The following is a 27,732-nucleotide window of genomic DNA, read 5'->3' as shown; positions in this document are numbered from 1 at the left end:
GTCTCTGGATAAAGTCTGTTTTCTGGTTTGTAGGTGGCCGTCACCTACTTTAGGGCCTCTTATAAAGGCACTAATCCCATTCATGAGGGCTCCACCCTCAGGACCTAATCACCACCCCAAGGCCCTATATTCCAAATGCCATCACCTTGGAGATTAGCTTTCCAAACCTGAATTTTGAGGGGAATGCAAATACCCTGTCAATAACAGTTACTTTATAAGAAACAAAGTTAAAGAAAGCAGACTCACTGACCTCAAGAAATTTACAGATTAGAGGGGGAAAAAATTCATTCTCTTCTTGTCTAAATATCCAAATCTTTTAGGACTCTGATTAAATAGTAGTTCCTCTGTGAAACTTACGGAGCTCCCCTCCCACCCCCCCCAACCCTTTGGAAGATTAATCATGCACTTCCATGTGCTCTTATTCTAGCACTTAACTCATTGAATCGTGGCATGTGTTTTCAACTATTTTTCCTTATGTACTCCTTGAAAGCAGAAACTCTGCCTTGTTCACTATTACATCCCCTGAATAAAGCCAGGCATACAGTAAGTACTCAATCTTAGTGGCTTAATGAAGGAATAAAATTTTAAAGATAGAACACTTGGTGCCAGGAGTCAAAAAGGTACAAAGAGAATTATTTATGTATATTGGATGGCAGGGTGAAGGGTTTTTCTTTGATAAAGCGAAAGAATCAGAGGAAACAGGAAAGATTAAACTGAATTTAAGAATTCTGAGGATGAAAGAGCAAGGCCTCAACATGTTTGATAAACTCCTGTTTAATTCTGAATACAGTAGAAATAAGGGAAAGCTTGTCCATGTCAGAGACTTCACAGAATGGAAAGGGTGCTCTTCGCATCCTTCGCTAGCCAGCCTCCATTCGTTTAGAACTGGCAAGGGTCTGCACCCAACAATCCAAATTTTCAAGTTGGAGTGTTATCATAATGACAGCAGTTACAATTTGCATAAAGAGTTTATTCAAATTACCCCACTGAAATGAGAAGCAAGCAGCCAATACTCCCATTATTATCACATTCAATTACAGAGGACTTTGGAATGTTTTTTTTTTTTTTTCTATGAGGAAGTTCACACTGAGCTCTCTAAAGAGGGCAATTGTGGTTCGCTGCGGTTATCCATTGGATCTCTGGAGTCTAAACTGTATGCATAATGCATAAGTTAACTACTGATGTTTCCTCTCCATGAACTCCATTGGGCAGACGTTTCCATTTGTTTTTCAACTCTGATATAAACTGGGCTCATATACAAACCAAAACCCAACGTGACCAAATTGTAGTAATAATGACCATAATAACTAACATTTGTATAGCAATTTCTTGTTAGAATCTTTACATCCATTGTCATCTTCATTCCTCACTAATATTCAGGATTGTTGGCTATAAAGATTCTTTGGACCCTGGCCTATAATTATAAGTTTAAGGAAGCTTGGCCATAAGATTCATCACTGCCTTGGAGCCAGTCCATGATGGTGTAGCTTCCGCTGTATATGGATAGTGCTGCCCCTGGGCATCAGGGTTCTGAGGTGGCACTTCTCATTTGAAATTTTGGAAGAAGTACTTCTGCCCATTTGCTGTCTTCACTTCTCATCTACCAATCACTCCTCAGTTCATTATAAATGCTTCCCCCCACCACTCTGTTGAACCTGGTCAGGTTAAGTCTATCAGTGATTCCACTTGTTGCCAACCTAAGGATGATTTTTGCCCTTTTTCTTACCGGATTTCTTGGGTATATTTGAATCTGTTGATAATTAGAGCTTTGAAACATCCACTCTCTTGGCTTCCATGATACCACTGTCATGTCACCGTATGCTCCTCAGATAAGTCTCCCTCCAGCGTCTTGGACTTTTTCTCTGTGCGCAGGCCCTTCCATGCAGAGAGTCGCCTAGCATATCCTGCCCTTATCCCTTCAATCCTCTTGATCTGTACGCTGCTCAAAGAGCCTACTCGCTCTTACGATTTCAGTTGCAGAATATGCCAAAAGCTGTGTATCATCTCATGCTTTGCTCTGAGCTTCAAATTATGTAACCAGTTGCCTACTGGAGAGCTTGGCCTAGACTTGCCAAGATAGCTAATATTTAATTGTTTAAAAATGAATTATTCATCCACATGCATACCATTGCTTGTTTCTGGTGTTATCTCATGCAGGAACGCCCTCGCCATGCACCAAGCTCATCAGCTATTACGTTCTCTGTGATAATTTTCTGGTGGCTGCACCCATCAAATGTCCTTCCAGTATGTTCCCACAATCCCCTAGTCACATCTTCTGTTGAACTTCGGTTATGTGCTCTTTTCTCTCATAGTGTATACTTTGAGGGCAGGCAAAGTCACTTTTTTGACTATCACACCACCAGTATCCATAGGCAACTGGCTTATATTAGTGTTTGATGAATATTGAATGGATAAATGAAAAATTTGGTGAAAGAAACTGTTCTGTTAAAATACTGTAGCATTTTGGAAAACTTAACTAAATTCAGTGGAGCATAATAGTTGAAGAGGAGGAAGTCTTTTCCAGTGTGTTCTCTTTTTGTCTTTAATACCCCTGAAGAACATAACACTGGAAAAAGAAAAGTGTTTCGTATCAAGCATTTCAGACAGATATTTTGAAATACAGAAATTGGTTTGAAGTATATTCCTCTCCAGTCCCCTGGTTCAGGAAAGAGGTATTGACCATCGTTACCCAGGGAACCGGGAAGGTGCACTTTTTCCTCTTGAGGACGTGTTCTGGCTCACTAGCCACATGCAGAGAATTAGTGCAGATGTGTGTGTGTGTGGGGGGGAGGGAACCATTGTCACTGTGCTCCAGGAAGCCAGCTTGCCGTTTCTGTGGTGTAAAAAATGCATAAAGTCTATTATGTTAAACAGTGTAGATTTTATAGAGCAGAGCCCAAAATTGATTCACCAAAGTTAAGCAATCCCTGCCAGTTACTTTTATGTCTTTCAAACAGTGGGAAGACAAGATAACATTATCTGAAGAAAGGTAACTGTGTAATCTAATTGAAGTCAATGTAATTGGGATTATGTAGTTAGTCTATCTCAGTAAAGTTTCAATTAACCTGAGTGAGTTGTCAAAGCACATTCTACATACAGTGCATAGTAAGATGTCACTTATACCTAGAGATTTTTCCATTGTTTCCAAGTTGTTACCATCTATTCTTAGTAAGCCGATTCCTCCCATGTGTGTTCCCTCAAAGACTTACCCAGAATGTTGTCCTACTTTAAACTCTGCTCATTTGTATCCTTATTTTGTTTTCCTTTCCTGTCAAATATAAGTTTATTGACATCTGTGCTATCCAGTACAATAACCACTAGCCACATGTGGCTATTAAAATGAAATAAAATTTAGTTCCTCAGTCATACTGGGACACATTTCAAGTGTTGAGTTGTCAAGGTGGTGAGTGGCCTTGTACTGCAGATACTGGTTCTAGACTCATCTTACCTTACATTTTGGCCTTAGGGTGGTTTTCTATCACAAAATCTTTTTACATTTACTTCCATCAGGCTCATTGCATCTAATTAGGTACGTGTCATTCACTCCTCAATGAAAGAAACGAGGTCAATGAATAACCTTATGGAGAATGATATGGTGATTCATAAATAGTAATGCTTGTATTTCAAATTGCTTAGTGTTTAAATAACTTTCCGTTGTTTTAGGGTTCCAAGAATTGCTAATAAATTGTAACGCAGGTATTTAAAACCTCTTTGACGTAGGCTGGGGTTACTGGAAAACTAAAAACTGTCCACCTAAATAAAGAGGTAAACTGAAGCAAGCTAAAAAAAAATGAGTTTATTCTAGAATAGCAGAGGAATTGCCATTCAGGACATGCCAACTGCAGCAAGCTATAGGCAAGCCCGCAGAGAGCTCGGGGTCTGCTGTGTTTATGAGCAGGGAATGTAAAGGAGGAAAGTTCAGTTAGGGTCTGTTCAAAGAAAAACAAATGGAGACGAACTTTGAATGTCTCCAGAGAAGACAAAAACAGTCCAGTCATACAAAGTTCAATTTAGTTCATTTTGCAAGACCCACCTGACATGGGCCATTTCTTGTTCATCCATCTGGAAACCATAGGCAAAACTTTCTAAGACTATATCATTTAAGAAAATCTCAATATTATCAGTTTTCTGTAAATCAGGCCTTTATGGGAAGTCAGGCGCTCAGTCCTTTTGTTTTCCTGTGGGCACATGTGTGAGACTCCATTTTCTCTCTTCCAGTTCCATTTTAGATCGAAATTATTTCACAAAACAAACACGTTTTTAAAAGAATATCATTGTGACAGAATTTAAAATTGTGTAATGTTTAGAGGAAGCAAACTCACAGTTCTCAGGATTGTAATTTATGTTAATCATTTGCTGGAAAATTGAAAGGAAAATGGTGTGATTTATCTCAGAAAAGGAAGCATATTTCAGTGTATCTGGCTGAGCCCTCAAATCTGCCACCAGCTTCTGTGGGTCAAGGAGTCTCAGAGGCAGGGTTCTGAAAAGACAGGTGAGTGGCCCTGTGTTTTCCCCAAACTGCCCAGCACATGTAATTGGTTTTGCAGCTCAGTATTGATCAGCGTTTTCTGGCAGCAGCTTCCTAAAAGCCCATTCTCTACAATAAAATGGATCTTTATGTACTTTTAAGGTCCTCTTGAGAATTTTGTGTTCTGCCTACTCACTGAAGGCAAAGAATGAAAAGACGACTCAGTATTCTGGGTCCCTTCCTCTTGAGCCTGCTGGTATACCACATACCGGCTTTCCAGACAGCACGAATTCACTGTGGTTCCTTACTGTCTTCCTTATATAACATCCTTTGAACCTTGACATGTCCTCTGGGAATTTGTCTGATTCCCAGTCAGTTAAATTGTATTGGCCTAACCAGTCCTCTGCTACTGAGGAAGGTGTTCTCTTGGGGAAATCGGAATGTTCTAGTTTTCTAGGAAGTCAAAATTATCACTCTCTATATGGAAATCAAATTGGCTATTTTCTGTATTCCTGTTTTCTGAGTTTGGGTACTGATGCACCTTAATGAAATGTGTACCAGCCTGCTCCCCTAGAATCACTTAGAGATCTGGGGATCTGTCTGCCTGAATTTCTCCAAAGGGTCAGAAAGCCAGAGCTGCTTTCTTTCTCTTTGCTGTTAAAATTTTCAAGTGCCAAGTATGACTGCAACAACAATGCTAATATATCTTTTTGTGATTTCAAGGCACAGAATCATTTTAAATGACATGTATTGGGTTGGCCAGAATATTTGTTGTTTTTTTTTCCATAAGATGGCTCTAGTAGTGCTTAGTTGTCTTTAACTTCCTTTGGAACAATATTGGTAGATTGTATTGTGACAGCTGTCATATCAGTGTGCATTAAAAATACATTAAAATTGGTGAATTTTTGTGTAGCTATTTAAATATGGAAGGTAGAAGAAAATACAACATTTTGGACACGTTATGTTTCATTCAAGAAAGGTAAAAACAATTGAAATGCAAAAAAAATTTGTACAGTGTATAGAGAAGGTGCTGTGATTCATCGAACATGTTAAAATTGGTTTGCAAAGTTTTGTACTGAAGATTTATCACTGGCTGATGTTCCATGGTTGGGTAGACCAGTTGAAGTTTATAGCAATCGAATCAAGACATTGAGAGCAATCATCGTTATACCACGTGGGAGATAGTCAACATACTCAAAATATCCAAATCAATAGTTATCAGTGAAAATAAAAAATGTCTTTTATTTTATGGAAAAAACAACAGATTTTTGGCCAACCCAATAACTGTTGACTGAAATCCAAATGCTTTTTCTGATATCCCTCCTTCCATCTGTGTTCAGTTGCTGGTACTAGTCAAAATACATTCCCCTGAGTGTGTGTCTACCCAGTGCACACACTCTTCCTGCAGGGCTGTTTGGTCCACCCACTTAAATTCACCATTAACAGATAATTACAAAATTAAATGTGCAGTGAGTAACATTCTGGACAATATTTCAATAGCTGTAGGGAGAAACAGATTATTTCTGGTGATTTAAACCCATTAGGGAGTCTAATCCTCTTGAGTACTCTGAGTGATTCTAAATATAGCTGGCACATTATTCTAAGTTTAGGAATTTTTTTTCTCGTTCCCATTTTGGCAGTATAAATGACTCTCTTATTGTTCCTCAGGGCAATATTGTAGGGCTAATCATGTTTTCTTAACTCTTTGTTCCTGAATAGATATTCGTGAATGCAGTTGATCCCTAATTGTGAAGGTCATTACTGTGTTTATTTTTGGTTGATCATTGAAGGCAGACATATGTTTTTGTGTGTTTATAACATACCTCATTCTTTCACATTCTCATCTTCTACAGGCCATTCTTTTCCCAGGACTCTGTCCAACTATGGTCTGCTCCGATGGTTTCTTGTCTTGTGGAAAGTATTAGTTTCCATTCTGTGCAACTTAAAAACACAAGCAAGAATTGGGAGGAGGACGTTAACCTCTGTGGAAATCCATCAGCCCTACCTGCCCTCACATCCAGGAAAATATTGTGTCTAGTTTCATAAAGATGATTCTACTTAACTCTTAAATCTGTTGATTTTTGACAAAGCAAATATTTGGGAAGAAATCATCAAGGGAGGACAGGCACCTGCATTCTATCTCCAAATACTGTTTCCTAAAATTCTGTTATTTTAATTGAGGTATAATTGCTATATTATATGAATTTCAGTTATACAATAGAATGATTCAGTATTTGAATACACTGCAAAATGATCACAAGTCTAGTTAACATATGCCACCATTCATAGTTATAAATTTTTTCCTGTGATGAGAACTTTTAAGATCTACTTTCTTAGCAACTGTCAAATAAGTAACACAGCATTATTAATCATAGTCACCATACTGTACATAACCTCACCACAGCTTATTTATTTTATAATTGAAAGTTCGGATCTTCTAACCCCATTTGCGCATTTTGCCCACCTCTACGACCTGCCTCTGGCAACTATCAACTTGTTTTGTTTTAGGTGTGACACGTATGTGAGATCATATGGTATTTGTCTTTCCTGTCTGACTTTTTTCACTTAGCATAATGCCCTGAAGATCCATTCATGTTATTGCAAAGGGAAAGATTTCTTTTTACAGCTGATACTCCATTCGGTGTGTGTGTATGTGAGCACCACATTTTCTTTACCCACTTATCCATCAATGGACACTAAGATTGTTTCCATAACGTGGCTACTATAAACAGAGCTGTAATGAACGTGGGCTGCATATATTTTTTAAGTCAGTGCTTTCACTTTCTTTGAATAAATACCCAGAAGTGTAATTGCTAGATTATATGTTACTTTTATTGTTAACTTTTTGAGGAACCTTCATACTGTTTTTACATAGTGGCTGCACCAATTTATATTTCCACCAACCTTGTACGAGGGTTCCCTTTACTTTATTCACATCCTGGTCAATATTGTCATTTCTTGTCTTCTTCTTAAATACTAGCCTAACAAGAGTGAGGAAATAATCTCATTGTGGTTTTGATTTGCATTTTCCTGAGAATTAGTGATGGTTGAGCACCTTTTCGAGTACCTGTTGAATATAATGCATGCCTTCTTCAAAAAGATGTCTCTTCTGCTCCTCTGCCCAGTATTGCTTCCTTTTCTGCTATAGAGTTGTATGAGTTCATTACATATTTTGAATATTAATCCCTTATATATGTGACTTGCAAATATTTTCTCCTATTCAGAAGGTTGCCTTTCATTTTGTTGATGGCTCTCTTTGCTATGAAGTAGCTTTTTAGCTGTGTGTAGTCCCACTTGTCTATTTTTTCTTTTGTTAACTTTTTTTTTTGTCAAATCCAAAAAGTCATCACCAAGACCAATGTCAAGTAGCTTAGCTTCCTGCCTGTATTTTCTTACAGGGGTTTTATGGTTTCAGGTTTATTCAAATCTTCATTTTTAGTTAATTTGTGTGTATACTATAAGATAGTGATCCAGATTCATTCTTTTGCATGTGGCTGTCCACTTCTCCCACCATCGTTTATTAAAGAGACTTTTCTCATTCTATATTCTTGACCCCTTTGTTATAAGCTAATTGACCATATTATGCATGGGTTTATTTATAGGCTACCTTTCATGCCAATACCATACTGCTTTGATTACTGTAGTCTGGTAATATATTTTGAAATCAGAGGGCATGTTGCCTCTGGCTTTGTTCTTTCTCTAGATTGCTTTGGCTATGTGGGGTGTGGTACCAACACAAATTTTAGGATTGCTTGTTTTATTTTGATGAAAAATGTCATTGGAATTTTGACAGGAATTGCACTGCATCTGTAGATTGCTTTAGATATTTTAACAATCATGAGCACAGAATATCTTTCCATTTATTTGTGTCTTCTTGAATTTCTTTCATCAGCATCTTATAGTTTTCAGTTTACTAGTCTTTCATCTCTGGTTAAATTTATTTTTAGGTATTTATTGGTTTTGTACTGTTTTATTTTTTAATTATTTTTTAAAAGACTTTGTTTTCAGAGAAAAGGAAGGGAGGCAGAGAAACATCAATTGCCTCTCACAAGCCCTCAACCAAAACCGTGGCTCGCAGCCCAGGTGTGTAGACTGATGGAATAGAACTAGTGACCTTTCAGTTCACAGGCTGGCACCAATCCAGTGAGCCACACCAGCCAGGGCTGATACAATTTTTAATAGGATTTTATTAGAAATTGTTATTAATATACAAATGTGAAACATTTTCTTATATTAATTTTGTATTCTGCAACTTCATAGAATTTATTATTTCTAACCATTTTTTTGAAGGAGTCTATAGAGTTTTCTATATATAACATTGTCCTTCACAAATAATGAAAGTTTTACTTGCTTTCCGATTTGGATGACTCCTATTCCCCCCACCCCCCCAAATTACTCAGGCTAGGACTTTGAATATGGTGTTGAATAAAATGGTGTGAGAGAGGGCATCCTTGTCTTGTTCCTGAACTTAGAGGAAAATTTTCAGCTTTGTTCACCATTGGGTATGGTGGCCTTTTATTTATGGAAGCTGTGGTTCTCATAATATGTATGGCTTTTATTATGTTGAGGTGTGTTTCATATATACTTACTTTGTTTAGAGGGTTTTTTAAAAAAATAAATGGATGGTAAATTCATACTTACTTACTTTGTTTAGAGGGCTTTTTAAAAAATAAATGGTAAATTTTGTCAACAACTTTTTTATGCATTAATAGACATGATTCTATGATTTTATTCATTTTGCTACCATATCACATATATTGATTTATGGGTATTGAACCCTCCTTGAATCAATCCCTGCACTAAATTCCATTTGATCATGGTTTATGATACTTTTCATCTATAGTTGAGTTGGTTTGCTAATAATATTTTGTTGAGGATCTTTGCATCTATGTTCAGCAGGGATATTGGACTATAATATTTTCATGTGGTATCCTTGTTTTTTTATGATGAAATGCTAGGCTTGAAAAATGAGTTTAGAAGTGTCCTGAACTCTTCTCTTTTTTGAAGAGTGTTATAAGGACTTGGTATTAATTCTTTTTTAAATATTTGGTAGAATACACCATTGAAATTGCTCCTAAACTTTTTATTTTGGGGAGGTTTTGAGTCACTGATCGAATCATCTTAATTGTAACTGGTTTTGTCCAGTTTTTCTCTTTCTTTGTAATTCGGTTTTGTTCCCAGTATTTACCCATTTCTTCCTGGCCATCCAGTGTGTCGGCGCATAGTTGTTTGCAGTAGTTTCTTATGGTCCTTGGTATTTATGTGGTGTCAGTTGTAATGACTGTTTTCATTTTTGAGTCCTCCCAGTTTTCTCTTGGTGATTTTAGCCACAGTTTTGCCAGTATTGTGTATCTTTTTTTTAAAAAAAAACCTCAGTTTTACTCTGGCTGGTGTAGCTCAGTGGATTGAGTGTGGGCTGTGAATCAAAGGGTCGCCAGTTTGATTCCTGGTCAGGGCACATGCCTGGGTTGTGGGCCAGGTCCCCAGTGGGGGCCATGTGCAAGGCAACCACACACTGATGCTTCTCCCTCCCTTCCCCTCTCTCTAGAAATAAATAAAATCTTTTTAAAAACTCAGTTTCATTAATCTTTTCTATATTTTTAGTGTCTATTACATTAATTTTCACTCTGATCTTTGTTATAGTCCTTTAACTTAGAGATTTATCTGTTCCTCTTTTTCTAGTTTCTTGAGGTAGGCATTTATTGCTATATTACCTCTTAAAACTGATTCTGCTGCATCTTGTTTTTTTTTTTTGAATATTTTATTTATTTTTAGAGGGGAAAGGAAGGAGAAATAGTGGGAGAGGAACATCAATGTGTGGTTGCCTCTCATGTGTCCCCTACTGGGGATCTGGCCTGCAACCCTTTGCTTCACAGGCCTGTGCTCAATCCACTGAGCTACACCAGCCAGGGCACATCTTGCAAGTTTTTGTATGTTGTACTGCCATTTTCATTTGGCTCAAGGTATTTTTTTTAATTTCTCTTTATTTCATTTTTGCTCCAGTGGTTGTTTAGTATCACGTTATTTAACCTTTATACGTTTGTAAGCTTCTGGGTCTTCTTGAAATTTATTTCTACTCATACCACTGTGGTTAGAAATAATGCTTAATATGATTTCAATACTAAATTTATTAAGCTTGTATTGTGGACCAACATGTGATCTGTCCTAGAGAATGTCCCATGTACACTAGAGAAGAATGTGTATTCTGTTGATTTTGGAACAAATGTTTTACATATATATGTTGAATCCATCTGGACTAACTTGTCATTGAAGGTTAATGTTTCCTTATTAATTTCTATGTTATGAATCTATGTTTTTACCCCGAAGATTTTTGACAAAATTATAAAAGAATCTTTTATTTTACATCAGTCATTCTTTCCTTTATAGTTTGAATCTGGACATTCTTTTTATAAATCTGTTTTATTATGATATAATCGACATACATTATTATTTAAGGTATACAATGTATTATTTGACGTATTTATATATTACCACTGTAGTGTTACCTTATACCTCTACCATGTCACATAATTACCATTTCTTTTTTGTGATAGAAACAAGATCCAGTGTGTTAGCTCTCTATGACTTATTTATCTGCTATCAACAAGTTTGTATACTTACACAACCTATCCTCAATCCTACCACCCCCAGCTCCAGGTACCAATCATTCTATATGTTTCTATAAGTTTGACATTCTTAGATTCCACATATAAGTGAAAGCATACAGTATTTGTCCTTTTCTGTCAAACATCTCACTTAGCATAATGCCCTCAGGGTCCATGCATTTTGTTGCAAATGGCAGGACTTCCTTATTTATTGCTCATGGCTGGATAGTGTTCACATATATACTGAAACTTTATCCATTCATCCATCAATGGACATCCAAGTTGTTTCCGTATTTTGGATATTGGAAAAAATCCTGCAGCACGGGAATACTTCTCTCTCTCCCCAATATTGTTTTCATTTCCTTTTTATATATACCCAGAAGTAGAATTGCTGGATCATATGGTAGTTCTATTTTTAATTTTTAAGTGAAACCGCCAGACTGTTCTCCATAGTGGTTGCATTAATTTAAATTCCTACCAACATTGTACAAGGGTTCCCTTATCTCCACATCTTAGCCAACATCTTCTAGATAATATTCTGTGTGTTGATATCTCACTGTGGTGGTTTTACTTAAGTGATATTGAGTGTCTTTTTATATACCTGTTCACCATTTAGGCATCCTCCTTGGATTAAAAAAAAATGTCTAGTTTCTCTGCCCATTTTGTAATCACATTGCTTAGTTTTTGTCATTGAGTTGTTTGAGTTCTTTACATATTTTGGACATTAACCTCTTATTGGATGTGGTTTACAAATCTTTTTTTTTATTCCAAAGTTTGCTGTTTCATTTTGTTATTTTCTCTTGCTTTGCAGAAACTTTTAGTTTGAGTAGTCCTAAGTGTTGATTTTTGCTTGTGCCTTATCATGTCATATTCAAAAAATTATTGCCATGGCCAATGTCAAGGTGCTTCCCTGTTTTCTTCTAGGAGTTTTTATAGTATTTATTTCAAGGTAATTTGTGAGTGGCATAAAATAGGTTTACAATTTCATTTTTCTGCACGTGGTTAACTAGTTTTCCCAACATTTGTTGAGTGTTCAAGGAAAATATTAGTGTACTATAATTAGAAGTGATCATTAACATACTATTACAGATTTAGAGCTCTCTAAGTCTGACTGTATATTTACCTTTACCAGCATGTTGTCTAACTTTGGTTTCATGTCACTGTGCAACCTGTTTGCAGCACTTTTTATGTCAGATCAGGCGTAATGGTGATTAACCCCCTCAGCTTTTGTTCATCTGGGGAAGTTTTTGTTTTCCCTTCATATCCAAAGGATAACTTTGCCAGGCAAGAATAACAGAGTTTTCTTGCATGGCTTTTTTCTTCTTTCTTTATGGGTTTCCACTGAGAAATCTGCAGCCAGCCTTCCAGGCATTTCCTCTATGTCAGAATCTTCCCCGCCTGCTTTTAGAACTCTGATTTTTGCCAGTTTCACTGTAATGTGTCTCAGGGTATTTCTTTTTGCATTCAGACAATAGAGTAAAATATATCTGTATGAACTTGGATGCCTAACTTTTCCCAGATTTGGGTATTTCTCAGTCCTCAGGTTATTATTTCCCTACATAAATTTTGCTCTTCCCCTCTGGACTATTCTTTTGATGCAATATCCTAAGATCATGTTCACTTTATTCACGCTCCATTCTTGTTTCTGCTTTCAATGGGTCATAGCAAAATTTCTGTACTGACTTATCCATCTGTTCTACTCAACCACAGATGTTCTCTATTGCAACATTCACTTTATTCACTGAATTCTTCAGCTCCTCAATTTATAAAGTTCTCTTTTTGCATTTTCTTAAACTTTATTGAATTTCTTCACCAGGTAGGTCACAAAATGTCATGCCTCAGGGTTGATTATTAGAGAATTATTACTACCTTTGAGTGAGGACATGTTTCCTTGATTTTGCATATATTTCTTTTAGTTTTGTGTTCCCTGTTCACACTTTTCAAGTTGCAGACACCTCATGAAATCTTTACTAGTTTCCTTCTGGTGGGATATACTTTTATTGTTACTGTTGTATTTGGGCTTTTCTCTGCATTCTAGGTTTTATAGAGAGTAGCAGTGTAGTCCAAGTTTGTAGTTTTTCTTTGCCCATAGATCTTTATCTGTTCTCATAATAGCTCTCCATCTAGTGGATTTGCTCTTGTCCTTACAGTAAAGAGCATGCAAGGGGAGCTGACTGCTAAGTGGAGAGAGGTGTGCAGTTAGCACTTGGTACATTGGGGCTGCCTGTGGACCAAGTGGAGAGATCCTCAGGTGAAGTACTCCCAGCCACTCACAGGAAGACCTCTTGCTGAAGTCCTGAGCACAGTCAGCAGCAACTGTGTCCCTTTAATAGCCTTATCTGCCTCTCCCCACCCCTCAGTTATGGAGGTCCCAGCTCAGTACATGGGATACTGCAAGAGAACAATGGGTGTCTCAAGCTGCTTCCTGCACAACTGACATAGCCCAGTAGCCAGTCACCATTCTCCTTATCCCCTTCTAGATAGTTGCCATGGTCAGGTAAGCCAGTTGCTACAGCTGCTGGGCCCCACCACCGGGCCCCAGGGTGAGGGGATGAATCCAGATTCTCAGGCTCCAGAGCTGTCCTGCCCCTCTCATCCTCCATGGCTACCATGTTAGCTGGGTCCACAGGCTCAGCTCTAGTGGCTGGGGAATCACTGTCCCGCCTTTCCTGTTGTCCCAATATGTCCATAGGTGTATCATTGTGTTGGGCAGAGGAAGCTTTGTAGGATTCTAGATGACAATGAGGTATATATACATTTGAGATACAAATGGGTCTTATCCCTTTGTCATGATGCTGGCGTATCCAGCTCTATAAATATATCTTATAAGCTCATTTATAGGATCCCATATATATTATATCCTATCATTCTTCCATAATTATTACTTACTTATAGTAAACTATGAAATTTAAAATATTTGAGTAGAAATTTGACAGACACGTATAAATTTTTTAGATTACTGACTGATAGTAGTATTGGGAAGTAGCTAAAATAGCTAAAAATGAAACATCTCCAGTTTTGTTTTTTATAGCACTGAAACAAATTATTCTATCTTACTATGAGAAGTTTTTCTAAATATCATCTACCTTCATAATGACCAAGCTGAGTGGCCATTGTATTTTTATAATATTGCTATATGAACTATCAACTTAATAGTAATCCCAATTTCTTCTAAAATACAAATTCTAATATTTTTACAAAATCAGCACACAGAAACATACCTTAAAATGTTACATGAGTCATTTAGAAAAGGTCACAATAATCCCAATTTCAGAGGAGTTATTACTTCACTGATTCACACGCCCTGCCTCATGACCCATCTGTGTTTCTGCTAGGGCTTGTCACCCTACATTTTTAATCATTCGGGTGTCCATTCTCTGTGTGGCTGTGTGTTCATATCTGGGAATTTCAAATCATTCCTATTTACCTTTAAGCATATTGAACAGAAAGCAACTTTTATGAAACTTTTTATATTGGGTTGGCCAAAAAGTCTGTATGGATTTTTCCATAAGAGACTCATTTTTATCAAAGACTTTATTAATTTGGATATTTTGAGTATGTTGGCTATCTCCCACTCATGGCTTCTAGTGGGTAGAGGCCAGGGGTGCTGCTAAACCTCTTCCAATGCACAAGACAGCCCCACAGCAAAGCATTATTTGTCCAAAATGTCAGTAGTCCTAAGAAACTTCACAAACCACTTCTGACACATTTGGTCGGTCACAGCACCTTCTCCATATACTTCAGAAATTTTTGTGTTTCAGTTTTTACCTTCCTTGAAATAATAAAGCATAATGCCAAAAATGTGTACCTTCTTCTATCTTTACTATTCAAATGAATACACAAAAATTGTATTTTGGTAAGTTTTTTAAAAATGCATGCTAATATGACAGCTGTCACAATACAATCTAACAAAATTGTTTCAAATGAAGTTAAAGACAAGTAAGTGCTACTAGAGCCATTGTACAGAAAAAACTGAACAATGCTTTTGACCAACCCAATACTATGGCATTTATCTTATCTTAGATAAATGTGGTTTAGATATCTGAAAAAGCTAAAAGTGATTTACTGGAGTGAGATGTAGAGTGTTGATGGTTAATTTTTTTGTGTCAACTGGGCTGGCCACGAGGTATCCAGACATCTAAACAAACATTCTGGGAGAGTGTTTCTGAATGAAATCAACATTTGAACTGGTAGACTAAAGGAAATTGCTCTTTCCAGTGTTGATGGGCTTCATCCAATCAAATGAAGACCTAAACAGAACAAAGGAAAGGAGCTAGTACTTTCAGCTTGAACATAGGTATTTTCAGTCTATAAATACTGCTTTCAGACTTTACCTAAAATATGTAAAATATCAACAATCCTTCAGCCTTGAACCTGCCAGGTTTCAGACTGAAACTTGTATCATCACTTCTCCTGGGCCTTAGGTGTTCAACTGCAACTACACCATCAGCTTTCCTGGGTATGTAGCTCATCAACTACTGATATTAGGACTTCCCCAGCTCTGTAATTGATGGAGCAATTCCTTATTACATTTACTTTACACATATCCTATTTGTTCTATTTTTGGATAACCTTGACTGTAACATTGAGTTGTATCAACTTAAATGGATCTTTAAACTTTAACATGGATAATACTTTACTGAACCCTCTTATTACTGAGACGTTAAGGTTAGGATCCCATTTAAGAATAATAAGATCTCACATCACTGGACCATTTAACATTCATAATTTAATTTCTCCTGCTCCAACAACCTAACAAGTAAACAAGGGTAGTAGTGTCAGTCACGTTTTACTTGATTCTCAGAGTAAATGATCTGCCCAAATTCGCAATTCACATATCTAGAAAGTTTATACATTAAGACTTGAATCCAGGTTTTCCACTTGCTTGTTTTATGATCTTATCACTGTATGCTGTATTTATTAAATGAGATTTCATAATTGGGAGATGAAACATGTCCAAATATATTAGTAGGTCTTAGTAGGTTTAACACAGGGGAGTTTTAATTTACATCAGTAAAGTGTCTTCAAATATTTATAGACTGAATAGATACATTTTGCAACAGACACTTAATCATGGCTTATTGGGTAAACAAATATCTAGTCTTTACTGAGGGCATTCTGGAGGTTTTCCTTATGTTGATCCTGTTACTACTACACTTCCTACTAATCTGTTAAAAACACTGGAAAGGTAAGACTTTAAAAGTGGCCAAAAAAAAAACCAGAAGCCCACAGTCCAAGCAATAATGACATTTTTACCTCAGCTCTCTGAAAAACAATAAATGGATACTTTTTGTTTTTTAGCTTTAGAAATTGATTCCTGTTGCTGGGAAAAAACAAACTATGAATATATAAATCTGTAAGCAATACAATAATTCATTATGTTCTCATGCAGTGTGTTTGATTCAACTAAAGTTAAATAACTAACTCCCCTTTCTCTATACTGCAATGTCTGTGTCCTTTCCCACAAGCCAAAAGTAGGCAGAAAAGAGAAGTAGGCTGAGTCCCCTCACGAATTCTTAAGGCTGCTGGGACAGTGACTCAGAATTTTAGGTCATCTTATAGTTTATCAGAATGATTAATTAGGTCTCTACAAAATACTGAAATTTGAAGCTCAAAGGGAAAGGCCACATACCGAATAAACTAAGGCACTTTACAGAGCTGAGTACCAGAAATTAACAAATATAAGACAAAAATTGGAAGGCCAATGTGAGAAATGACAGTCTTTTCAAATTGACTGTGTGGAAAAATTAATTGAAATGAGAACAAAAATGCTGAGATATTTATCATTTTTTTCCTCTGGGAATAAGGTACATTTAGATGAGAAAAATAAATGGATTAACACAAGAGCAATAAAAAGATGAAACAAACACCTCATGAACAAAATGAGGAAGGTCAATTCATCTATTAAGTAATAGATGAATTTTTAAAGGCAAGGTCCAAGAGATTTACATTTTGAAGTATATAAAGACTCAGCTAAAATTATCTGAGGACAATCAGATATAATGTTTTAAGTGTGTGAGATATCAACTTGTTTTCTTTAGACTATCGTAAATTGCCTAAAGTCAACATGGGACTGTATTGTGATAGAGAGGTAATTCAACCTGTGATCAATGTCAGTGTTTGATCCTTAGTTTTTTCTATACAGAAGATACAACTTGGGGGGGGGGGAAGGGGTAACCCATTTACTTCTCTTTTCTCGCATCACGCCTTAAATACTTGGCCTTAACGGTGATCTCTATCTTGCTTTTTGTGTTTTGTTAAATGTCTATAGAACACCTGGATCAGCAACTTGTTACATGCTTTGTGGATAAACACCCTGTCCCTCGGTAACCTAGTGTCAATCAGCATTTATTAAGGAGAGAGAGATAAATGTGATGAGGTCAAGAGGAGAGAAGAATTTGATAGCACAATCATTAGAATTTCAGTGGACCTACATGGGTTTTTAAATGGCTTCAGTTTGACAAAGACCTTGAGGAGACAGACTTTCCCACTGAACTGTAGCATCTGACCATCTCTTACTCAAATCCCTGAAGATAGTGTTGGTATAAGGCCCGGGGTCACTCTACGTCTTGTTCTGTTGTGATCTATCATTTGCTAAAGGACAGATTCTTAGGTAGATGCAGAAGTAAAATGTAGGTCTAATTTAATAAAACAGACCCATGCAAAACCATCTTCCTAATTTATATATACATACATACATACATACATATATGTGTGTGTGTATATATATATATGTCAAACACTGTCTTAAGAATAGCTTTGGACCATGAAAAACTTATTATCTCATAATAAAGGGAATCATTTTTCAGAAAGTCACGATTGTCTAGAAACTATAATGCCCCAATAATATTACTTCATTGACTTCAAATTAATTAAAAATTTATAAGAAATCGACATATCCAGTTACAACCATTGACTTTTAACATACTTCTCTCAGAAATTAATGCATACAAAAGGAAATAATTTCTATTTGCAAAAAAATTAAAATTAAATCTGTTTATACCTACCCCCAACCACCTAATAATACACTCTTTCAGATATATTGACTACCTAAGCAATTGATGACAACCAAAGAATTATTAATATAGTAATAGCACTGTGTTCAGAAATACCTATAATGAGAACAAAATACACATGTAATTTGTGAGAAAGTGATTTTGGTATACATATTAGAAAAATTGAAAGTTAATATACTAATTTAACTCAAGAAGTTAGAAATAGAAAATAAATGGAGAAATTGAATAGTCTTCTTTATTGCTTCTTTGTTCTCTAACAAAATCAAAACCATTTGAAAGAATTTTAAAATGTCTGACAGGATGAACCAAGAGAAAGGAAGAATTTTTAAAAATAGCTAACAGGATGAACCAAGAGAAAGAAAGAATAAAAGAAACAAAATATTAATACCTTTATGCTAGTTTACCTGGAACTTTAGAGATATAAAACTGTGTATTACAAGTATATAGTTGATCAATAAATTAAAAAAGGAATAGCTACTCCAAAAGTATGTTTAATAAGTAAATAAGTTACATCATTATGAAAATCTATCCATTTAAAAATCAGACCCAGATGGGTCACAAATGAGTTTTACCCTACTTGAAGAACTAGATAATCTTCATTTTACACAAACATATCTGAGAGAGGGGAAAGAAAGGAAATGAAAAGCACCCTGGCTCATTTGTGATGCTACTGTAATCCTCTCATTCAAAACAGTATTAAAAAGGCAAATTGTATTATAATCACTTGTGAACATAGTGTAACTCATCGACGTTGGTGATGTGTATTCACTGTAACCCAGGCCCAATATTGGATGCTATGTATACATTAGCTAATGTAGCCTAGATGCTGAAGAGTAATAGCTAATTTATCCTTTGGCAGAAAAGTATGAAAATATAGTATCTATTTAACAACTGATCCATATATAAAATGCAAATGAGCCTTCAGTCAAAATAGGTTTCCAGTTGATTCTTCTGTTAGTCAAGCAGAGCAGGGCAAGTCATTCCCTTAGTGATGGTATGAGTTTATTAAATTAATTGCAGTGACTGAGGGAACGTGTTTGACTATTAGCACTACAGAAAAAGAGCAGTGTTTAAAGGGTTGAAGAGACTGAGATATTGATAGTATCAATAGTTAGAAAAGTAAGTCAGCTGATTTCAAGTGGTTTTCCTTGTCTTTTCATAAGTTGAGCTGTTGTTTATTTGAAGAATCAGTGAGTTTGAAGTGACAGAAAAGTTAGCATCTATTAAAGTATGAATGAAATAACTTTAAAAATATTTTCAGCTAAAATTAACAAAAAACAAATTCAGTACAGCATGAAGTAGAATTGACTAAGAAGCATGAAACAAATGGGCTTATTTGGATAAATTTACCAAATTTATTAAAACAAGGCATTTGGACTTCCGCCAAGATGGAGGTTTAAGGTGGATGTGCCTTGCCTCCTCTCACAACCAAGTTTAAGGACAACTAAATATTAGCATCAGAAAACACAACCAGAACACGGAAAACTGAACTTTTTCGGAAGTCCGCAAACAACAAATACTTGGGCCCGACCGGTAAGGGGCGAAACCGGCGGCGGGTGAGGAGTTACAAAGGAGAACTCGATGGACCCGGGCGCTGACGCGGAATCCAGACGCGCGAATCCAGTCGCACGGGTTCCAAACCCAGGATTGGACCTAGTGAGCAGCCCACCGGGTGAGCGACTACGGAGGAGTCAGCGGGGAGGCGGTGGTAGTGACTTGACTGTGGGTGCCCGGATACGCGCGGGTGAGGGAGTGAGCGGTGGGACCGGCTGCAGCGGCGGCAGCTGCGGCGCCATTTTCCCCGCTCTGACCACGCCCCCGCATACAGCGTCACAACCCAGCGACCTGGGACTCCAAGGCCCCGCTTCTCTCACTTAAAGGGCCAGAACAGACCAAAAATGTCACAGGGGGACCTCAAAGTCCCGGAGATAAATCTAAGTGACGAAGAAATAGCAAATCTCTCAGACGCACAGTTTAAAACACTGGTCGTCAGCTTCCTCACAGATTTGGTGGACTATAGCCACAAATTAGAGAAACATATGAAGGCTAAATTAAGGGAAATGAATGGAATTCCACAGGAAACCCATAGAGATGAAAAAAAAACTGGGACTCAACTCAATGGAGTGAACCAGAAGGAAGAAAAAAATGATCAATCAGAAAGGAATGAAGAAATAAGAATTCAGAAAAATGAGGAGAAGCTTAGGAACTTCCAGGACATCTATAAACGCTCCAATATCCGAATTATAGGGGTACCAGAAGGGGGGAAAGACACAACCACCAGTGGAAAAACTATTTGAACAAATAATAAAAGAAAATTTCCCCAATCTGGCAAAGGAAACAGACTTCCAAGAAATCCAAGAAGCCCAGAGAGTACCAAAAAAGTTGGACTCAAGAAGAAACACACCAAGGCATATAATAATTACATTAGCCAAAATTAAAACGAAGGAGAGAATCCTGGAAGCAGCAAGAGCTAAGGGGACAATCACCTACAAAGGAGTCCCCATCAGGCTGTCAGCAGATTTCTCAAAAGAGACCTTACAGGCAAGAAGGGGCTGGAAAGAAATATTCCAAGTCATGAAATCTAAAGACCTACAACCAAGATTGCTCTACCCAGCAAAACTTTCATTTAGAACGGAAGGACAGATAAGGTGCTTCTCAGATAAGACCAAATTCAAGGAGTTCATCATCACCAAGCCCTTATTATATGAAATGTTAAAGGGACTTATCTAAGAAAAAGAAGTTAAAGAAACATGAACAGTGAAAGGACAATAAGCTCACAGTTATTAACAACCACACCTAAAACGAAAGCAAACTAAAAGGACAGCTAGATCAGGAGTGGAAACATAGAAATGAAGATCTCAAGGAGGGTTAGCAACAGGGGTGTAGGAGGAGGAGAAGGGGGGGAGAAGGTACAGAAAATAAGTAGCATAGACAGTAGATAGAAAATAGATGGGGGGGGCAAGAATAGTATGGGAAATACAGAACCTAAAGGACTTGAGACACATGGACATAAGCTAAAGGGGGGGTAATGGGGGGGTTGGGGGGCAGGGTGGAGGGGAATGAAGGGGGGAATAGAACAACTGTAATAGCATAAACAATTCAAAAAAAATAAATAAATTTATTTAATTAAAAAAAAAAAAAAACAAGGCATTTGGTTATTCCTGGAACTATTTATCAGCAGGTGGATTTTGGAGGACATTTTAAATATGTGTTTGTTGAGACAGTGTCTACTTCTATTTCACTTGTCCTGATTAATTTCATCATCACTTCTGTGAAATTTTCTCAGAATCTGAATATCCTAATTTGTACTACCATGCAACAGTTTGATGGCTTAGTGATAAAGTTCTAGTGCAGTTTTTCTCAGGTCAGAGCTAAGACTGAAATTTTTTTTCTGAAGAAGAACTGTTCTCAAGCTTTATTATCCAACAATGAAAGGCTTTGGAAATTTCACTACAGAAATGACAGTTTCTTGATGAATTTAATAAAATTACAAGTCAAAACAGTGCCTTTATGTGAAGCTTTTGCTGTGCTAGAGTCATTTTGCTAATGATCAACATTGTTTGATCACAAGTAATGGCTGGCTGCTTAATAAACTTCCCATACTGTCCAAGGTAAAACAAGAAGTTAAATCTCCATTCCCACACAAATTTCCAGATGATGTATTTACTGAGCACATGCGACAGACTCAGCAGTGTTTGGGGGCTTTGATGCAAGAGCACAAGTAAATAGTCACATTTCAAACTCTTCTCACTGTTCATTTGTAAAGCTTCCAGATTAGCCTTCAGTTGTGAGTAGTTAATCTGCAATGCACTTCTAAGAGGTAAATTTGTAGTAATAAATACCTCCCTTAAAAAAAAAAAAGGAAAAATCTCAAACAAGTTAACTTTTACCTCAAAGAATAGAAAAAGAACAGGACCCAGAGTTAGTCGAAGGAAGGAACTAAAGATCAGAGTGGAAATAAACAGATGAAACAATCAAAAAGATCAATGAAACTGTGAGAGCTGACTTGTGGAGGAGAGGACACATTACAAGTGGTGCCACTGAAACACGCTGGACTGTAAAAGACTACTCTGAACAGTTGCATGCCAACAAATTACATAACCTAGTAGAAACTGGACAAATTCCTAAAAACATAAAGCCTACCAAAACCTACCAAGACTGAATTATGAAGAAATAGAAAATCTGAACAGGATGATTACTAGTAAGGAGATTGAATTAATCAAAAATCTCCCAATAGAAGCCCAGGACAAGCTTGAATTCTATCAAGCTCTTGCAAAAAAAAAAAAATAGAAGAGGAAGGAACACTTCCAAACTGACTTTATCAGTCCACAATTACCCAATACCAGATTAGACTCATGATCTCAGGTACCCAAGCTAATCACTGGAAGGCTTGGTTTCAAGGAATAATGCAAGAAGGATGTTGAAGTAGAATAAGGGACATTTAGTCAGCATTCCTGGTATTGCTTTTTCTTCATTCATGATGGATAGCCATTTACAGATGATGCTGAGAGTCTGAGGAAATCACTGCCACCCAACTAGAAGAAGAATTGGAGGTATGTAATTAACCAGGATCGAACGGAGGCTCTAGCCTTGAAGGAACCAACAGCCACAACCTCAGGACGGTATATTAAGCCTGGATATCTTTGGGCCATGGGCCTTTTACAGTCTCTTGAACATTTTTAAATAGAAATATTGTGACTTAAGATAAAGAGCCTAATTCCCACCTGGCTCCAGCCAGCACCCCTTAGTTCCCACGCACCCCATGTTTGCTGGCTCTTCCTGGTCGGCAGCGGGGCACACATTCACTTCTACCTAACGACTCAGATCTCATCTGAGCTGGGCCGCTGTGGTGCAGAGGAGGGACCTGGATCTCTTCATGGTTTCAGGCAAGCCAGTGAACCCGTCTGGAACTCATTTTCTCCTCCTTTAAAATGGGACCAGTCATCCTGCTCTACTTTTCCCACTCAACTGTTCAGAGGCTCAAGGCAAACAGTGTGAGTCCCCAGTGGGAGAAGTGCTGGGAGGCACCTTAAATAATTTGTCCATTGGTGAATACTTGGTTATATTTTTTGCTTCCCTACCTAACCTCATAACTTTGAAGATCTGAATAAACACTCAAAAATAATTCCTTGCAGTTTTGATTTATCTATTCAATCCTGAACCTGCAGAGCCAAAAGTAAGGTAATGAAGTCACCTTTCTTCCAGAAAATAACCTAACAGAGGCATGAAATGGCTTCTAAATTACTGAGCTGTCTATAGAATTGCGTGTGTTAATTATCTGAAAAAAAGTGGAAGCCTTGTCTTAGTTTGAAAGCTTATACCTTTGAGGTAGAGATTAATCTACAAACTGCAGTACAGATTCCATTTCTGCAGATTTCACCAACCCAGATGGAAAATATTTGAAGACAAAAAAGTTATGTTGTTGCTGACATGTACTGTGTAAGTTAGGCCTGCAACGGTTGCATCTGTACAAACATGTGCAGACTATTTTCCCTGTCGTTATTTCCTGAATACAATAGCACAACTATTTATATGACATTTACATTTCATCAGGTGTTAATTAACTTGGAGGTGGAAGGATATATGGAAGGATACAAGTAGGGTATATGAAAATATGCCATTTTATATAAGGGACTTGAACATCATATACATTGGTATCTTCAGGGGTCTTGGGAACTAGTCCGCCACAAATGCCAAGGAATGACTGTTACGAGGATAAAATCACAATCTCTCTCTCACCCCAAAGAGCTGGAGCCCTAGTTCTACCCTTTCTCAAGTCCAGTTAAGGGCACCTATCAGCAACTTGGCTTAGCAGCCAAACCATCAAGAAATGTTACACCTTCTAGTAATATAGGTACCCAGATACTAGAGATCTACATAGCTGAGAGGAAAATCCTTTCAATTTTCTTTTATGAAAATTTGTACTGCTACTGGGATTCCTGAATGTCAAGGAAAAAAAATTTAAGTAGTTCATGTTATGTCATAACACTTTTAAAATCCACTCAGAACTTTCCAGATAAACTAATTGCTGTTAATGACTTGCTTGAACGCTTGTGCAGTAACTTCTCTTTGTGGGTGTGAGTTCCCTCTCTCTCTCCCTTCCAACTCCTTATGTCAGTATCATGCTTTTATAAAATGAACAAGTAGAAGTAACTCCTCCATAATCAGAGTTTTGCAAGGCCATTGTGGAAGGAGACACCCGTTTCTCTCAGATGTCAGGATTCTTGTGAGCTAGTCTGGTCTCTGCCCTAATTAGATTCCAAGTGAAGCTATTTCCCTCTCCTGGGACATCTGCCTCCTGGCTGACAGAACCCTTCTCCCTTCAGAAGGGAGGCTGGAGGGGGTTGGGTCTTGACCTATCTCCATGTCTCAAGGAGAACTAAAAGGATAAACTAATATCCATTGCTTAGTTCATGAAATGAACACCATTATCTGAAAAATTAAGTGCTTAGAAAAAAATCTGATAATACACTTTCAAGTTAGAGCATCATTACAGTTTTGAGCATGTACTTAGTTCTGTTGTATTCAAGGATTTGTATTTAATACTCACTACAAATTTAATAATTGTAGCAGTTAATGAAAGGTAAGAACTATAACAATGAACACTTAGGTATATTATAAAGTCTTAATTATCCAACAGCAAAATTAATGTAAAATGTCTTAACACAAATGTTTGAATTTAAGATTTTAAAATAATTCTATAAATTTAATGTGTTGGGGGAACATTAGTTAATAACATTACATATAACATTATACATAATATATATTATTATATAATACTATTATATATGTTATATAATGTTACTTCAGGTATAAAGTCCTATAATACAACATGTGTGTATTGCACCATGTGCTCACCACCCAGAGGCTACTACCTTTCCATGACCATATATTTCCCCCCCCTTTACCCTCTCTATTCTCCACCCGCCCCTCTTCCCCTCTGGTAACCACCATACTGTTGTCTATGAACTTGTTTTGTTTGTTCACTTACTGCTTTCTGTTTTATATCCACATATAAGTGAAATCACATGGTTCTCTGTCCTTTTTCATTCCCTTCGTGTAATCCTCTCAAGATCTATTCATGTTGTCACTAATGGCAATATTTCATCATTCACAGACCAATGGAATAGAATCCAGAGCCCAGAAATAAAGCCCCACGTATATGGTGGAACTACTTTTGGCAAAGGAGCCAAGAACACAATGGAGAAAGGAAAGCCTCTTCAGTGAATGGGGTTGGGAAAATGGGAATGTAACTAGACTGCCTCTGGGACCATACACAAAACTGAACTCAAAAGGATTAAAGGCTTTAATATTTAAAGACCTGAAACAATTAAATACTCAGTACATAAAACAGAAAACATAGGCACTAAACTTATGGGCCTTGGTCTCAGAGGGCTTTTTGTGAACGCAACAACAACATGCAAGGGAAGTAAAAGCAGAAATAAATGAAGTGGGACTAAACCAAACAAACTAAAAAGCTCCTCTGCAAAAAAAAAAAATGAAAGGGCAAACAATACCTCTCATAAGGGGTTAATATCTAAAATATACGAAGAACTCACACAGCTCAATAGAAATCGGGCAGAGGACATACAGAAGGCCAACACAGGGATGAAAACATGCTCAGCCTCACTAGCTATCAGGGAAATGACAAGCACAGTGTTACCACCTTGCACCTGTTAGAATGCCTACTGTAAATAAGACAAGAGATAACTCACGTTGGAGGAAATGGAATCTTCATACTCTTCTGATGGGAATGCAAATTGGCACCACCGCTATAAAAGACAGTATGGAGGTCCCTCAAAAAATTAAGAATAGAGCTACCCTATGAGCCAGTGATCCCTTTTCTGGGTATTTACCCCAAAACTTTGAAAACCTGGACTCATTAACATCTCTGCAACTCTGTGCTCACTGCAGCATTATTCACGGTGGCCAACCCATGGGAACAACTTACGTGTCCTTTGACCAGCGTCTGGATAAAGACCATGTGGTACTTACGTACAGAAGAGATGAGGAAGTATAAATTATTTTTAAGTAAAAATGTACAAAATGTTGTCAAAACCAGATCTAAGACTTGGTTTAAATATATATAAGAAAAAAGCTTTGACACATGGATGTTTCTGCAAATACGCACTAAGGGACGCCAACAATACCTAAAGCCGTCTATTGCCACGAGTCCCGTTTTTTCATGGCAGTGTTTACACTACTCATTTACATATTGTGCACTTCTTAAGGAAAGCTTCAATCTGATACGTCCACACTTTTAATAGTAAGCTTAACAGAAAAAGTACTGGTCTGAAATGGAAAAGCACCTGATTCATGTCTGTGTCCTGCCACTTAAAATGGGAATGCTGAACATAGGTAGACTTACAGTTGGATTTTATTTTAAAAAGTGCACATTAAGGAGAAGGTCTTTCCTGCCGTTCCACAATGGGAGATGATTGCCAGAAATTAAAGGGGTCTTGAGAGAATACCCAGCTGCTCATTTTGCACCAGGGTTGCCTCTCAGTCTTTCTGAGCAATGTATTTGATTAAAGGTATCAGCAGCTTCTCATGAAAGAATACACAAATTAAAGCAACAGTAATTTATGCTCATGTTCAAAGTACTAGAACGAAAAATCTAATTTTGTGATCATTTTTTCTAGGGCCCACCGATCTCAGCATGAAGAGGCAGTTGGCGACCAGCTCAGGAACCTCCAGCAGTTCAAGCTCCAGACCCCAGCTGAGTCCGACCGAAATCAATGCCGTGAGACAGCTTGTGGCAGGATACCGAGAATCAGCTGCATTTTTATTGCGTTCTGCAGATGAACTGGAAAATCTTATTTTACAACAGAACTGACTCAAACGACGATCCTATTCACTGAAGTCTAAATTTGCAGTTTCCACTAATGACATTTTGATTTCCCAGCAGAAATGCTTCTGGTCTTACTGCACAGTCTTAAGAGAAATATTCCATTATGCCACATTGTCCTTGATCCATAAAGTGATGTGCTAAGGTGTTTCAAAGGAACTCCAACCCCAAGTACTTGAGATACTTTGTGTCCAGCCTGCTGCTTTTTGTTTTAGTGTCACTGTGACTATCTGGGGCATAAAAGGCTGCATATTTCTAATTCAAGGATAAGACTGAAGAAGCTTGTGGTATACAGGATAGTTCAAGATCCAACTGAAATATTAGTGGAATTTGCTACTGACTTACTGGACTGAAAGCTGCAGTATCTGGCAAAAAAAAAAGCCAAAATTTCTTCTTGCTACAGTATATTACAATGAAAAGGATCTTGTATTTTAAAATATATATATATGTAATTTTTATAAAAAGAAAACTTGTTTTTCATTCAAAATTGTCATTTTTACTTTGGTAACTTTTTCATAGGTCCTAAAAGAAAACTGTTTTGAGAAACTACTGTAAGTACCTTTTCCACATCCCTCTTCCTTCTCCTCTTTCCAAATTCTTTCTACAAAATAACACTTGATGCTGGAAAAAAAAAATCCTTGCCTACGTTCTTTAAATCACCATATCAGGAACTACTTCCAAGAGGAGCCTGCGTTTCTGCACTCATTCTGATCTGAAGCCTCCCACGCAACACTGCAGCTGTACCGTAGGTTTTCATCGCAGAGCGTTTTAATATTAAAAAGACACACGACCAGG

At 37.2% G+C, this 27,732-nt stretch overlaps 1 protein-coding gene across 4 annotated transcripts in view; it reads left to right on the top strand.

Annotated features, from left to right (window-relative positions):
• NOL4 (nucleolar protein 4) overlaps positions 1–26,930 on the top strand; it is a 285,053-nt gene extending 258,123 nt beyond the window's left edge. For all 4 annotated transcript variants that reach the window (XM_037154492.2, XM_037154493.2, XM_053664284.1 and 1 more), the window contains one exon: positions 26,732–26,930. In XM_037154492.2, coding sequence (XP_037010387.2) covers positions 26,732–26,925 — 194 coding nt within the window. In that variant the 3' untranslated portion in view covers positions 26,926–26,930. The remainder of the gene's footprint in view (positions 1–26,731) is intronic.
• Positions 26,931–27,732: the final 802 nt, after the last annotated feature.

Source organism: Artibeus jamaicensis, unplaced genomic scaffold (assembly GCF_021234435.1).
Source record: "Artibeus jamaicensis isolate MK-2021 breed Jamaican fruit bat unplaced genomic scaffold, CSHL_Jam_final contig_354, whole genome shotgun sequence".
In the NCBI taxonomy this organism is placed as follows: Eukaryota; Metazoa; Chordata; class Mammalia; order Chiroptera; family Phyllostomidae; genus Artibeus; species Artibeus jamaicensis.
Note: the sequence above shows the minus strand (reverse complement) of the source record. Positions and strands in the feature narration are given on the sequence as shown.